We start from the raw sequence: 14,432 nt of genomic DNA, 5'->3' as shown, positions 1-14,432 counted from the left end.
CTTTGCTACTTCTTATTCCTCGTATATACATATTATGTCCTTTGACCAATATCCCTACGCAAAAATTAAGCCTTGTTTAGAAGCGGTTTTTCCCAGAGTGCAACTCTGTTATCTGTCCTTTCGATATTGCTACCCCGTCGTGTTCTGATCTTAATTCCCATTACCCTAGCTATTGCTGTTGCTGTACAGTAAATAAGCATGTGTAAATATTTTAGCATATGGGCTTTTGCGACATAATTGGGTAGGACTTAGTATTTATAATTTGTAATAATTCGTAACAAAGCACCCACTTTTTTAGAAGAGTTTATTTTTGGTAACAATGGTCTGCTAAGTGGGTTTGTTTCATTAAACTCTTGTACAGCACGTGCCATTTCGCTTACCAGGATATCACGGAACTTGTTGTTGTCCTGGTGTGTATTATCAGGATAAGTGTCTTATGTGACAAGCTCAAAAATCTGCTCATGTATTTAATTAGAGACTTAATTCACATTTACCTCTTGGTTAATAATATATCGTTTAACTTCGCTTCTGATGGTATTGCGTCTAGTCTCTGGGATAATACTATAATAATTAATTATCTATTTTTAATGAGAAAACAAATAAGCAATGGGTTCATTGTAAAATTATCGCAGACAAACTATTTTTAATGATTTCTCTTAAATAACAAGCAACCTTTTTCGTAGTATAACAGTTAATACACCTCACCCAAAAACATAAAATCTCTAAAATAGTGTAAATTATGCAGTTTTTAATGGCCACATTAATCAATTCGCAAAAAACTTTACGCAATTGCGGCACACTCCAATTTTTTGCTTGTGATAAAAGCTATTTGTAATTAATTCTATGTGAATATTAATTAGATGAATGTATTTAATTAGGTAACCACCTTAATCTCATTGAATAATAAAATTGTCTGTATATCGCCTGATGCCCATTTTTAACCATAGACAGAATCAGATCGATCGATATATCCGTAACGAAGATCTTACATAACAATGACATATCGGTAGAAAATAGAAATATTTTTGATGGGTGTAAACATTTCTTCCTCGGAGAAATTTTGACTATAAATAATCATTTAAGTCACTTTTTATTCAGTTTGTGTTGATCGCTCAACAAGAAATTTTAAGAAAGCAACATGATCTCTAAGGTAATTAGTCATTATTGTCGAGAATTATTAAGATAATTTACTGTGAAGTGATTAATTAGTAATTGAACTGTTTAAATTGTCTGTCTTTCTAATCTACAGAATTTACTAAAAAAATCAATGTCCTTGTAACTTCCTTTTATTGTCATAGGTTTAAAATCATTTTAACTTTTTTAGCGGCACTCCTAATAAGCTCCAATGATCTGCAAATAAACCTCAGATTTCTCACTCAGGATATTTTGAGTTTTTCTTCTCTCTTGTATCTCTTTCATCAATTTTAACCTAAGTATATGACTATATAATACAATACTCAAATATTGAAATATTCTAATTTTAATAGTTTTACGTCACAATATTTATTCAGTATCTGTAACAGCTCGATATTCTTAATATCCGTAATATTATATGTATTCTTCTTATAGCATCACATATATTTCAAATTGTTTTATTATTCATCTTTTTAAGCTAGGGGTATATAGCAGTATCAATATGTAGCAACGTAACATTTTTATGGGATTTTCTTTGTTTGTGTTAGAGTTGCAAAGTTCTTCACTTTTATTAATGTATTTAGGTCTGGAAGAGGTCTGCCCTTTCGTATAGTATGTTTTGAATTACTTTTATGTTGTTATTCTTTCTATTGTTCGACTGTTGATCTATATTTCTTAATTGTTTTGAAAATATCATCATTTTTGTTTGCTTTCTGTTCATTTCTTTTTCATTTAGGTTATTTCCAGTACTCATTCTAGTCTAGTATAGTTCTCGAATATACGTATTGTATTTTTTTTGTATTATATATTGCAACATTAAAAAAATATATATGTATCCTTAATATATCTAAAGTTATTGATCATATTTCAATTGATTACAATACCTTATCTTTCTCTATCTCTCTTTCTCTCTCTAATGGTGCTACAGCCCAAATCGAGCAGTGAACTCATCCAAACTACGCCTCCAACCTTACCGGTCCGCGCCGATATTCGCCATCTTTCCACCTTCTCCGTTGCCTTTCTTTTGGTCTTGTGCCCTTCCTTTTGGTCTTGTGCCCTTCCTTTTGGTCTTCTGCCCTAAATTTTACTATCTAAGGCTCTTTTTGGCAATCTTTCGGTCTCCATCCTAACTACATATATAACCACCCCATCGAAGTTTTTGAAGTTTAACAAATTCTAAGATCGATGCCTCTTTGAATAGTTGGTAGAGTTCATGGTTCTACCTGAATCTCCATACTCCGTTTTCGTTAATAAGTCCAAATATCTTGCTTAGGACTTTTCTTTCAAAAACTTCCAGTTTTTATTTTGTGTCTTCTGTCATTACTCATCTCTTGCATCCATAGCATACTATTGGTATAATTGTTTTGACCCTGATTTTTGATCTTCAATGTGTGTTTTTGGAAAGGAACACATGAGCGAGTGGAAAGTGAGCTGTGTTTCATTTTACGGTTTGTCTTTGAATTTCTAGTTCTTCTGTTTCATCCATATTTATTGCAACTCCATGATATGTGATAGTTTCAATGTCGTCCTTTAATACATATGTTTCCCCTAGCTATGGCCTATGTTAGCTTTTTTGTCTTTTGAATATTTATTTCTAGTTCAGTCTCTTCTGCCCTTGTTTTAATTGTAAACAGCGAGACATAATACCAATGTCATCGGCATAGGCGGCAATCTCTATTGATTTATTTGTTAGGAGATTTCCTTTTACTATATTTAGCTGTTTTATTAAATATTCGAGAATCAGGGTAATCAGTGTGGTAGCCAGGCCATCTACTTGCTTTAATCCTTTGACTATTGAGAATTTCTCAGTAACTTTATGTTGTACTCTGACAGATGCTGTTGACGATTCCATTGTTGCTTTTACTAATCGGTTGTATTTTTAGGGGATGTTAAAGCTATGCAATATTCGATATAACATTTGTCTAATAATTGAGTCATAGGCCTATTTGAAATCTATGGATGAATATGTTGTAGACGTTAATGTATTCCCACGATTTGTTTAGAATTTGTTTCACTGTAAATAGCTGATCAGTTGTAGATCTTTCTTGTTGGAAACTGGTTTGATATTTTCAATTAGTTGTTGGAGTCGTTTGTTTAGTATGTTAGGAAAAACTTTGAATGATGTGCCAAAGGGGGTTTATTCCCTTTTTTATAGATTGGGCATATAATCCCGGTTTTTCAGTCACTAGAAATCTTTTCCTCATTCATTTGCATATGCATTTGTCAAAATATGTGTTAGCCACCTAATTTATATATCTCAGACGGGACGTTGTCAATAGCTAGAGCCTTGTTATTCTTTTGTGCTATTATTGCTTGTTTTACCTCTTTCATCGTCGGGATTATATATGTTCGATGTGTTTCTCAATGTGATGCATGTCCATATACTCTGCATTTTTTTGCAACCCTAGGCAAGGTTTGTATCCTTCTTTTAAATTGCATAGATATTTATACGCTTCCTTTATATCGTTGCTTAGAAGATTTTCTTCGATTTTCTGTATATAACCGTTTTCGTGTTTTCTTTTCTCTGTTCGGCATATTTTATAGGCCCTCCGTTTTATGTCTTCGTAGCTTGCTCTTCTTTTTTGCTGATTCTTCTTTCCAAATGTTTCTTCTGTTCTTTATTTCTTTTCTATATGGCCTTTTTACACTCTTTATTGAACCATTTTCTTTTTGCCGGCCTGTATTTATCAGTGTTTGTGTTATTTTGGTCTCATAGTTTTGTTTGATATCACAATAGTCTATGCAACTTCTAATAGAGCTTTATAAATTATATATTTTCGTTAAATAAGTATATCTAACTATTCATATTTCTTCTATTAGATCTCCCTGGACTATAAACTTGTACTGCCTAATTTTGATAGGAATTTTATATAATTTATAAAGATTTTTAAGCCGATCTTTGCCAAAAACTCTTTTTATATGAAGCAAACATATAATATGTCTTGGTTCATATTCAGGCATTGTTATGTCAAAACACTGTGTCTAAATAATAAATTATTCTTGAAAATAATACATGGTCGTATAAATAAAAAAACTGCAAGAAGGAATAGACGATAGTCAGTTTAGATTCAGAAACGCACTAGGAACCAGTGAGGTGTTATTTGCTTTTAATGTGATAGCTCGAATATGTATGGATATGAATGTGGATGTGCATGTTTATTACGTTGATTTTTAAGAGCATTTGATAAAGTGAGACATAAAAAATTAGTCCAAATTCTAAAGATATTCTAAAAACATAGAGAAGAGGAACTTCAGAATAATAAAAAACGTTTACTGGAATCAAAGAGCACAAATTGTATATGTATATATAATAGATAAAGAACCCAGTTCAAAAATTGAAATCAGGAGAGGAGTTAGGCATGGATGTATTAAGTCTTAATTACTATTCAATGTATATAGTGAGACCATTTTTAAAGAAGCATTACTATCTGACAGTGAATGATTTATAAGTAACGGAAGAACTATTATCAACATAAGATATGCAGATGGTACCGTGATTATGGCAGGCTCTGCTGAACAAGTCCAACTACTACAAAACAAGATAAACAGTTACTGTGAAAAATACGGACTACACATAACATAACGCTACAGTCATATCATTTCTAAGCATCGAAAGATGCTTAGAATAGCAATGATACAGAAGAAAATGAACACAAAAGTATTGCCAGAAATGGGCAAAGAATACTAAATAATAAATACAATAAAAATAAGTAAGTTACAATATCTAGGACACGTAATGAAGGGACAACGATATGAAATATTTTGTAAAAGTTTGATGATACAGTAAAAAATAAAAGAAGGAAGAAATATAGGAAGAAGAAGACTGACATGGTTGAAAATTTTAAAGGACTGGTTTAGGTGCAGTTAGAATAGAACTCTTTAGAGGAGCGAAAGAAGGTAGCTTCATTTGACACTGAAACACTTATGTTCTTCAAACTTATCTTTTAGTATTTATTTCTTTATTTACTAATACATATTTTATATATTTTTCATTTTCCTTTACTTTTTAACTTCCTGCTGATATTCTTTGTCATTTATTCTCCTGTTTTGTAGAATATTTAAACAAAACAGTTATTCATTTAAATATTAATGACAACTTTATCTGCTTGAGATGATTTTTATGTATGTACTCGGTTTTTATGCTTAAGTTTTTTTGTGCATTTATATCTCTTGTTCTTCTGATTGTTCTAACTTTTTTCCATTTAATGTAACTTTCCAATTGTTAAATTACTTTAAGAGTTGTAAAATCTTTGTTTTATGTCCGTGTTCTCTTAAGGTTATAGTTTATTGTCAGTTTCATTAGACTGATGTATTTTTTCTATATTTTCTTTCTCAGTTAATATTTATATATATATATATATATATATATATATATATATATATATATATATATATATATATTATACGATATAATAAATTAACTTTTCTGCTATTACATCTGTAAGATAAGTATTTTATCAACTTCTCAGCGGTCTATTGCAAATTGGTCTTCTATGTTTCTTGTATTTCGTAAAATTATTTGAGAAATTAATATAATGTCAGCCGTACTTAATGATCCAACGTCTTAAAAAAGTAAAATGTTCTTCATCTTATTTATGATTATTGCCAAATTAATGCTTTTAACGGCATCTTAAAGAAAGTGTCTTAGTTTTATATTTTCTGATCATAAACAAATTGTTTGTCACAACATTCTTAAGTAATCCACCCAGTTACAGCTTGCTGTGTTTTTTTTTTAATTCTTAGATAGATTAACTGTAAGCTATGAATTTAACGTAAACTAATTTATATTGTCGAGCGTTTTCTATTTTTTTTATTATTTTCAGACTTTAACAACACTTCTTCTAGTTACCTACGTAGTAGCTGTTGAGGACATTCCAACGTCATATGCTAATTATAACGATTACCATAACACGGTAAAACACATCCAATCTGCATATGCAAAGAAAGCTGAACCAGTCCAATACGCGTATGCCCAGCCACAGCAGTACTCCAAACCAGAAGCACCCTCCAAAGTGTACTCAAGTCATTCGTCTGGCTATGGCGCTCAACCACTTACACTACACTCCAACTCATTATCTGCCATCAAATACAGTCATTCGCAACTACCCTCCCAAGAACGGGACTACACTGTTGGCTTAGGTGCATATGGTCAACAAGCATCTTCTTTGGGTGGCTACGAACAATACTCGGCCGATTTAGGTTCTCACAATGTTCAGTACGCTGTTCCAGCTCAAACCGTTCAGTACTCAGCACCCAAACAGCAAATTGTTCAGTACGCAGCACCTCAACAGCCCCAATACAGTGGACATAAATATGAAGAAGAAAACGTAAGTAAAATTGTTCAAATTATTAAAACACAATTAATAGGTATCATAAAAGAATAATGTATCTTCTTATTCAAAAATATCATCACAGTTTTATCATAACTAAAATCAGGCTAATATTAGACTGCTAATGTACACTGGTCTATAAAATATTTCACAAACAAATAGACTATTTCCTCATTTTCTTTTCTTTGTTTCTTTTGCTTTAAATCGAAGACCTGTTGATTCTGATATGTTTGCTACTATTCTGAGCAATGCCTGTGATATTAAGCTCCAGCTATCGTACCAAGGTGCTGGTAGTCAGCCTACTTATCTTCACATGTTTGGTTTCCGAATTTTAAAGGATGCTGTCTTAAACAAGCTTAAACTTCACAAGTAGACGGGCGCTTAGACGATGGCAGATAAAGAAATCATCATCATTATTATCATCATCATCATCATCATCATCATCATCATCATCATCATCATCATCATCATCATCATCATCATCATCATTATCATCATCATTGTCATCATCATCATCATCACCATCATCATTATTATCATCATTATCATCATCATCATCATCATCATCATTATCATCATTATCATCATCATTATCATCATCATCATCATCACCATCATCATTATTATCATCATCATCATTATCATCATCCATCCATTCATTTATCAAGTCCACCACTGGACATAGGCCTCCCTTAAAATCCTCCATTATTTACAATGTTTTTCTCTTTATTGCCAATTTTTGGTGTAACGACTGATGTCGTCAGCCTAACGTGTAGGTGGTCTATCTCTACTGCATTTATCTGCGCTTAGCCTACAATTTGTAATCTTACTCGTTAGAAGCTTACCTTTATCTCTGGCATTAGTTCGGAACCTTGATTTATGATCTTCTTCGAAATGGCTGTTTTTATTCCTGTTTGATCTTTTCGTCTACTTTTATTCCTCGTAAAACTCTTCGACGATATGTATTAACTCGTCTCTATGCGAAATTATTTCATTTTGCTTGTTTCTTAATTTATGTATTTTGCATTTCCCATTCGTTAACTTTCTACATTGAACTTTTAGGCTGTTATTTTCCTCCATAGTGCTTCTAATATTATCGACTTTGAAACAGTTTTATTTATATTTTTTTTTTAAAGTTTGGCTGTCTGCATTCTTATCGCTTCTCATTTGTCTTCTTTGATCAGGCAGCGTTTTAGTATATGGGCTATTTTTACTATCTGATTTTCTTTTAGGACGTTGCACTCAGTGACTTTCTTGTAAGGCGTTTATAGTGTAATTATTTATGTCATTTAGATCGTTCTCGGAGGTTTCATGCAGTAGTAGCTTATTATTGATATGTGCCTGATACTGGTTGATATCTAATGTAGGTACAGATAACATGGGATTTATTTTTAATCACTATGTTCCTTTCTCTTTTTATGTTGAGTTAGATTTCGTTCCTTGTTCAACCGTTTGGACTTTCCCTGGGCCATCTTCTATGCATCGTATTGTAAAAGAAGCTGTTCATGTTGAATAAATTATTCTGAAGTAGAAATCCTAGTAGCGTTTCTCTTCGGTCATTTCTTTGGGGGAACCGAATTTATATAAGGATGTTTGTAGCTCTGCTTCTTTTACACCTATTTTTACGTTGAACTCGCCACATAAAATTGTAAATTGAGTACGAAAGCCATTAAGTGCAGTAGATATATAGTCATAAAACATTTCGATTTCTTTGTCTGTATGGTCTGTTGTTGGAGTGTATACTTGAATAATTTTGAGTACCTACCTACCTACCTTTTGGGTATCTACTGTTCAGCTTCAGAATAAGATAAAGAAATAGATAGAAAGAAAGAGGAAACTGACGACCTTATAAAGTGAGAATATTCTAAAACGACAATATTAAAAGTACCTTTTGACCAATGTGGCAACGACTTGCACAAGGCAGACATGAATGAAGAAAACTAGGAGAGGTCTGTACTTAAAATAAATAAAAGGAAAAAAAGCTCAATAAAATTAAGCACATCCTATTAAAGGAAGGTTACCTTCACTGAAGTTTATTTTAGCTATTTTTTATTTAAGTTAGAATTTATTTACACAATTAGTTTCTTTATTTATTAAAATTATTTAGTAGCTACTGCAGGTGTAAGATATTAACGACATTAAATTATTTCAAACTTTGCTTTGTTTGTAGACTCACCCTAAATACGAATTTTCCTACGGAGTAGAAGACCACCACTCTGGAGATATCCACTCCCACAAAGAATCTCGTGATGGTGACGTTACTCAAGGAGAATACTCCCTTCATGAACCCGACGGTACCGTCAGAACTGTCAAATACCGCGTAGACAAACATAGTGGTTTCCAAGCAGTAGTTGAAAAGTCTGGCCATCCTCAACAACAAGCTCAGCAAGCAAAGAACGCTTATTATTAATTGTTGCTGTTAGAGATCTCACAAACGCAGTATTAACTAATTTTTAGGTTGTTTTTATTTGTTGTATATGTATTTATGCTTAAAAATAATAAAATTTGCCAAAGTAAGTGTTATATAATAGTTTTATTGAAAACGTAGATTCATATTTCAGCAGTTTTAAATTTACAGTAGTTTTCCAGAGTCAATAAATTGATTTTTAACTTGCTGGAGTAAATAAAAAATGTGTTGACATGAAAATTTTAACATTTTTTTTATAAAATATAAAAATAGATCATGTGATTTTATTATGGTCTTTTAAACCCAAAAAAAATTTTAATTTGTTATCACTTTATAGTTTGGTGCATGTACCTTTTTTTTATTTAGAAAATCCCGCTCTAACCTAATAACGTTATTATCGGAGCGGTAACTGCTAATTACTCTTTGCTTAGTAAAGAAGTCCTTTAAAAGCAAAAGTAGGTTATCGATAGTTTTATTTAAATTTAAAATGTCTTTAAGGGTGTTGGGTAAATGGTATTTAATTCTGTGATGATTGAACTTGTCGCACTGTTCCACTTGCACTTGTTTTACTGTAAGAGGTGAACCATACTCGTCACAAATTGGGTGTTCTTCTTTTTTAAACAAATGTTCATAATAAAAACACTAAAAATTTTATTCATTATCTTATTACTTATATATTACTAGAACGTGGCCCGATTCTAAGGCATCGGGGTACTAATAAAATGCTCTTGTTTTGTAACACTAAAAATAGTGTATGCAGATTTATTTTGATATTATAAATGAAATTATGTATATATGATATAAATGATATTATGTATCTTCTTCTTTTGGTACTGTGTCTGTATTAAAGGCAACTATGGACGTATAACCTAGGGGCCCATAACCTACAGAGTGGAACAATCCATTTCTTTATATGACACGAAGACCAGGCGTCACGTGGATGTCATTTATCTCCTAAAATATATCAGAAGCCTTTCCCTATCTGTAAAACATATAACTGAATTAAGCGACAACTGTTGAGGCCAAAATAAGAGTCAGCTGATAAATACAGATTTATGAAACTAACATTTGCAAATGCATGATAATAGTCAATCATTAACGATATTAGTGTTTCTTGGATTAGTCTGTTTTCCAAACCTAGTGTGTTACAAATAAGGAAGAAAGCATGTGGAAGTAAACTTTTAGACAACAAAATGAAAAACTTTAACTTCTTTAACATCTTTATCATCGTCTGGTCATGTCTTGCAATTTTTAGAAGGCTCCAGATTAAAGCAGAAATCTGAATTTGTTTTGAAACTATCTTACCGATTTTTTTAGACAACAGTTTATTTTTATCCAAAGTACAAAAGGTCTAACAAATTATGTGTATATATTTATATGAATTCCTAAACTCTAAGTTTCTTTAGGTCCTCATCAGCAATACGATTATTCTCTGCAGCACTCTCGTTATTATTTGTCTGTATACCAGTATCTATTATTTTAAATGTGAGATCCGCTGGTCTCTCAAATTTTTACCAAAATGTTTTCTAAGGAGAATGTGTATGGACAATTTATCTCCTTTCAATTAACATTAAATCTATTGTAACTTAGGTTTCATTAAAGAAATTTTTTGTATTTTAGACTTGCTGAATGCTATGTCAGAACGACAAAATATTTTTCCCCTTACCCCTTACTTAAGGTTTTTTATCAACAACTTTACTCTTTTTTCTCCATTCTGATATCTTCTAGTCTTTGCCAAGTCTCAGCACCTTTCCAATTATGTCCTCTTATTCTTTTCTGTTTATTACAATGTTCTTTTTTATCTCCCTTTCTACAATACCGAAAATCCTATCTAAATAAAATTCCTATAATATATAGTGGCAAAAAAGAATGACTAATAACAGGAAACGTAAATTCCACTTCCATAATGTGACCAGGTGCTTTAGAAACCAACTAGTAGATTATTACAGACATTATCGTGCTATTTTTGTTCTGCCTACCATATCCATCTGCAAATAGGTGAACTTTTTCGGTTTGATTTTTAAAGTTAAATTTTATGAGAGTATCATGTACAGCAAAGGCAGAATCTTTTGGATTCAAATGCTGTTGCAAAACATTTTTTGACAATCAAAAGAAAATATTTTTATATTATAATTTGATTTGTTTTTTAACAAAGAATAAAAGGCTTTAGCTCTTAACGTATGAACTCTCTGCTCTGTTATGACCTTTAACTTTTTTTCTCCTGAATTTTCTTTTCTCACAATGTCGTTCGTTCTGAGACACGCAGAACAAGCATCTATTAAGGGAGTGCCGAATGATATATTGTGGTGTTCATTAACGTATGTTCGAAAATATGATAACTTTACACGAAATGATGTGGATAACGTTCACAGTACATTCTGTAAAGCTTTGTAAAATGGGAGCACATGGTAAAAAATGAAATCTAGTTGATCGTCCTCCATTATTTTGACTCTCTGCACCGGTTAAACGCCCCATAAATGTTTGGATAACTCTATTGGATCAAACGTACCTTTTGTTGTATCTTCCCCTCTTTTGTCTTTTGGTATTTTACTCCATATAACAAACCTTTTTATAACACGCTCTATTCTTTCAGAACTTAAATCAGTTATTCCAAGAAATACCCTCTTACTCATACTACATACTCTTAAAAGCCCATCCTCTACTATAGAAACAAAATATTTAATCGATATTCCATGTAGGTTTGTACTTGATGTCTTGGGCTTTTGACCTTTCACACAATTTCAGCAAAAAAATATCTTGTTTTTTGTGTCAGTGGTTGAATACATATTATGGAATCGCTGAATGTCTCGCATCTTTAAATCTTGACAACAATATACCTTCTTTGTATGATTACAGGTAGGAAACCCAGGTGAATCCTTAGGTTGATGCCTAAAAATATTGACAATAAGTCCCGAACCTATCTAGTTAATTGTAAACACCTCTTACCTCTTCAGTTTCATTAAATTTCATTTCCATGTTTCTGTTTGTACTCGTTTTCTGCCTTTTTATTTTTCACAAGGTCTAATAAATGTACACGAAGATCCATAAAGTTCATTATAATGCAATAAACTTGGTGTTTTTAGCACTCAAACAACAAACAGTGCACCCGGTCGCATGTGCGTCTTCATCATGGAGTATAACGGCGTACATGATATGTGCACATGTGACGTGGCATGTGGCCAATTGGAATTACACAGTTATGCAATTAAGCAGATAGCTATAACATGTGACAAATAGCTGTCAGCTGAGACTTAATTTTTACAATTTTTGCAAAAACAGAGTTTTGCATCTGGTGGACTCATTTATTTTCGCATATTGTTTGTAATCTCTATGTTTCATTATTTTGTCATTTTACTCACTTATAAGTGTAACATGGAATCTTACTTTTTTCGAGTAATTAAATTTTGAAATTTAATAAATAGCTCAAAATTGTACATAGTGATTTAGAAAAAAACGTTTTCGAATTCGAGATTTCAGATTCCAGAATTTTTTTTCATTTTCTGAGAAAATTTTCCATATTGATATGGAATTTTGGATATGTATATATGTATATTTTCTATAACCTCCCAAAAGTAAAGATTTTAGAGAACAAAAAGCACACCGCCTTTTTTAATAAGAAAGCAAATTAACATCAGAATTTTCGTTTAAAAATTAGTGTGCTTTTTCGATAATACATCAATATAAGCAAAAAAAATAAACATTTTAAATAAACAAATTACAGTGTGTTTGGGAGATAAAAGAGTAAGATTTCACCAAATTTATTAAAAAAAAATTGTGGAAAATAAAAATGAAACACCAAAAACTCGGTTATTTGAATTTTTTACATAAATTTTGAGGTTGGGTTAGGTCAGAAATTTACATCTTTGTATTACCTACAACTTTGCCATTTACCTTATTTACCCCTTAAAATATCACTTACTTCCACTTTGCCACCTTAAATCGCCCTTAATTATTTTTCCTTTAATTTTTGGTTTATTTTCTTCCTTGTATAATGAGTTCCATCCTGTTACTATTTTTTTTTGGTCTCAAATTTACCGGCCTTGGTCTATGACAAAAAAGTATTTTTAAAAATACATAGAAATATTTCCATGTGTTAAATTAATGTAAATTTGTCTATGTTCCATTATTATCATAAATATCAGAAGGCTTTGCTTAAATTTTTACTTAGTAAGCTAATTATGAAACTAGTCACGTTTAATGATATTTCTATTTTTATTTAACTTTACGAAATGACTTTTTACTTTCCACGACATTGTTACTGGCCTATAATCCGCATTCCAACGAAACTAGCACAAACTCTTAACAATCTATTCTGATTTACGGCGCAAGTGAGACTATTTAATCAGCAATAAAACAAAACACTCCTCCACAACTTGAACACACCCTGTATGTTGTGTAATGAGAACGGCAGACTAGGACTGTTAAATTGTAAGAATTACGTAACGAAATCTACAAACGATCCAGTTAGAAGAAGTAAACAATAGTCTGTGGCGTTATATCATTAGCGTCCCAGCAGGAAATTGTAGTCATTTTAAGCACTGACCAACTTCAATACAATGTAGGTAGAGCACTTTTATTGTCAATTAGAGAATGCACCTGCATAATGATTATTGTAGTCAATACCGTAAAGATATAATCGATACTTATCCTAGGGAAATATTACTTCTTCTTAATAGAAAACATGAGGAAAGTGATAATAAATATAATCGCAAAATACGGCGATATACAATTATTAGAGTTACGCCATTTTTTACCCGTTAACGTATAGTGTATGCATTTTTGTGAGGTTCCAATATGCTAAATTAATATTAATTTATTAGAATAAAATTAATTTTGTTGGAGGCAATCCAAATGGACAGATATTTTATGTCAATATGATTTTTTTGTGCTACGTAATAAAGAAGAAGAAAAATTCCACTCTTGTAGCTTATGTTGATGATCTCGCACTGGTTGCGAAGGCGAGTCAGAAAATGGACATGGCTAATGTGGCTAACAAAGTACTGCTTCGCATTAGTAGGAGGATCAGAGGGAACGATCTACAGCAAGCGCCTCAGAAAACTAAGACGTTAGTTCTCATAGGGAGCCGGGTAAAATCGTCTCTTTGCTTTATATTAGAAGGTGTGGGGGTTGCACCGGTTAAATCGATTAAGTATCTGGGAGTCTAGTTGTCGGAAGGGCTAAGGTTTGGAGTACACATCCAAAAGACAATAGAGAAGGCGAACCGAAATCTGGAGGCGTTGATACGGCTGATGCCAAACATTGGAGGCCCAGATAGCACCAAAAGCAAGGTGCTAGTGGAGTTTTCCAGTCAGTGGCAATGTTATCAATTGATTGATTCTGCTTGTTAAAACTTTTGTAATGAGTTTGAGTACTATGTTATTGTTATTATTATCCAGATTTAGACATACGGCTCTTGAGACCTACGGTATCAAAAGGATTGAGCTCTGGTGGGACTTTTTCCGTGTTTTCGAGCCTCAGGTGACTTGGTATGTTTTAGTATCTCTTAAAAATTTTTGTACACATCTGGACGTCGAGAGTAATACAGCTTTCTGCATGGTCTT

General features: G+C 32.0%; 1 protein-coding gene across 1 annotated transcript; it reads left to right on the top strand.

Annotated features, from left to right (window-relative positions):
- Positions 1-1,001: 1,001 nt before the first annotated feature.
- On the top strand, positions 1,002-8,992 carry LOC140447865 (uncharacterized). The gene is made up of 3 exons (XM_072540775.1): positions 1,002-1,150; positions 5,958-6,461; positions 8,635-8,992. The coding sequence occupies exons 1-3, from the start codon at positions 1,139-1,141 to the stop codon at positions 8,872-8,874; spliced, it is 756 nt and encodes a 251-aa protein (XP_072396876.1). The 5' UTR covers positions 1,002-1,138; the 3' UTR covers positions 8,875-8,992.
- The last annotated feature ends 5,440 nt before the right edge of the window (positions 8,993-14,432 follow it).

This window comes from Diabrotica undecimpunctata, chromosome 8 (genome assembly GCF_040954645.1).
Source record: "Diabrotica undecimpunctata isolate CICGRU chromosome 8, icDiaUnde3, whole genome shotgun sequence".
Taxonomy (NCBI): Eukaryota; Metazoa; Arthropoda; class Insecta; order Coleoptera; family Chrysomelidae; genus Diabrotica; species Diabrotica undecimpunctata.
This window is presented reverse-complemented; position numbering and strand designations above follow the sequence as displayed.

Excerpts from the sequence above, each read along its gene's own strand:
- LOC140447865 (XM_072540775.1), top strand. Across the intron at positions 6,462-8,634 it reads ATAAATATGAAGAAGAAAAC|ACTCACCCTAAATACGAATT; the intron begins GTAAGTAAAATT and ends CTTTGTTTGTAG.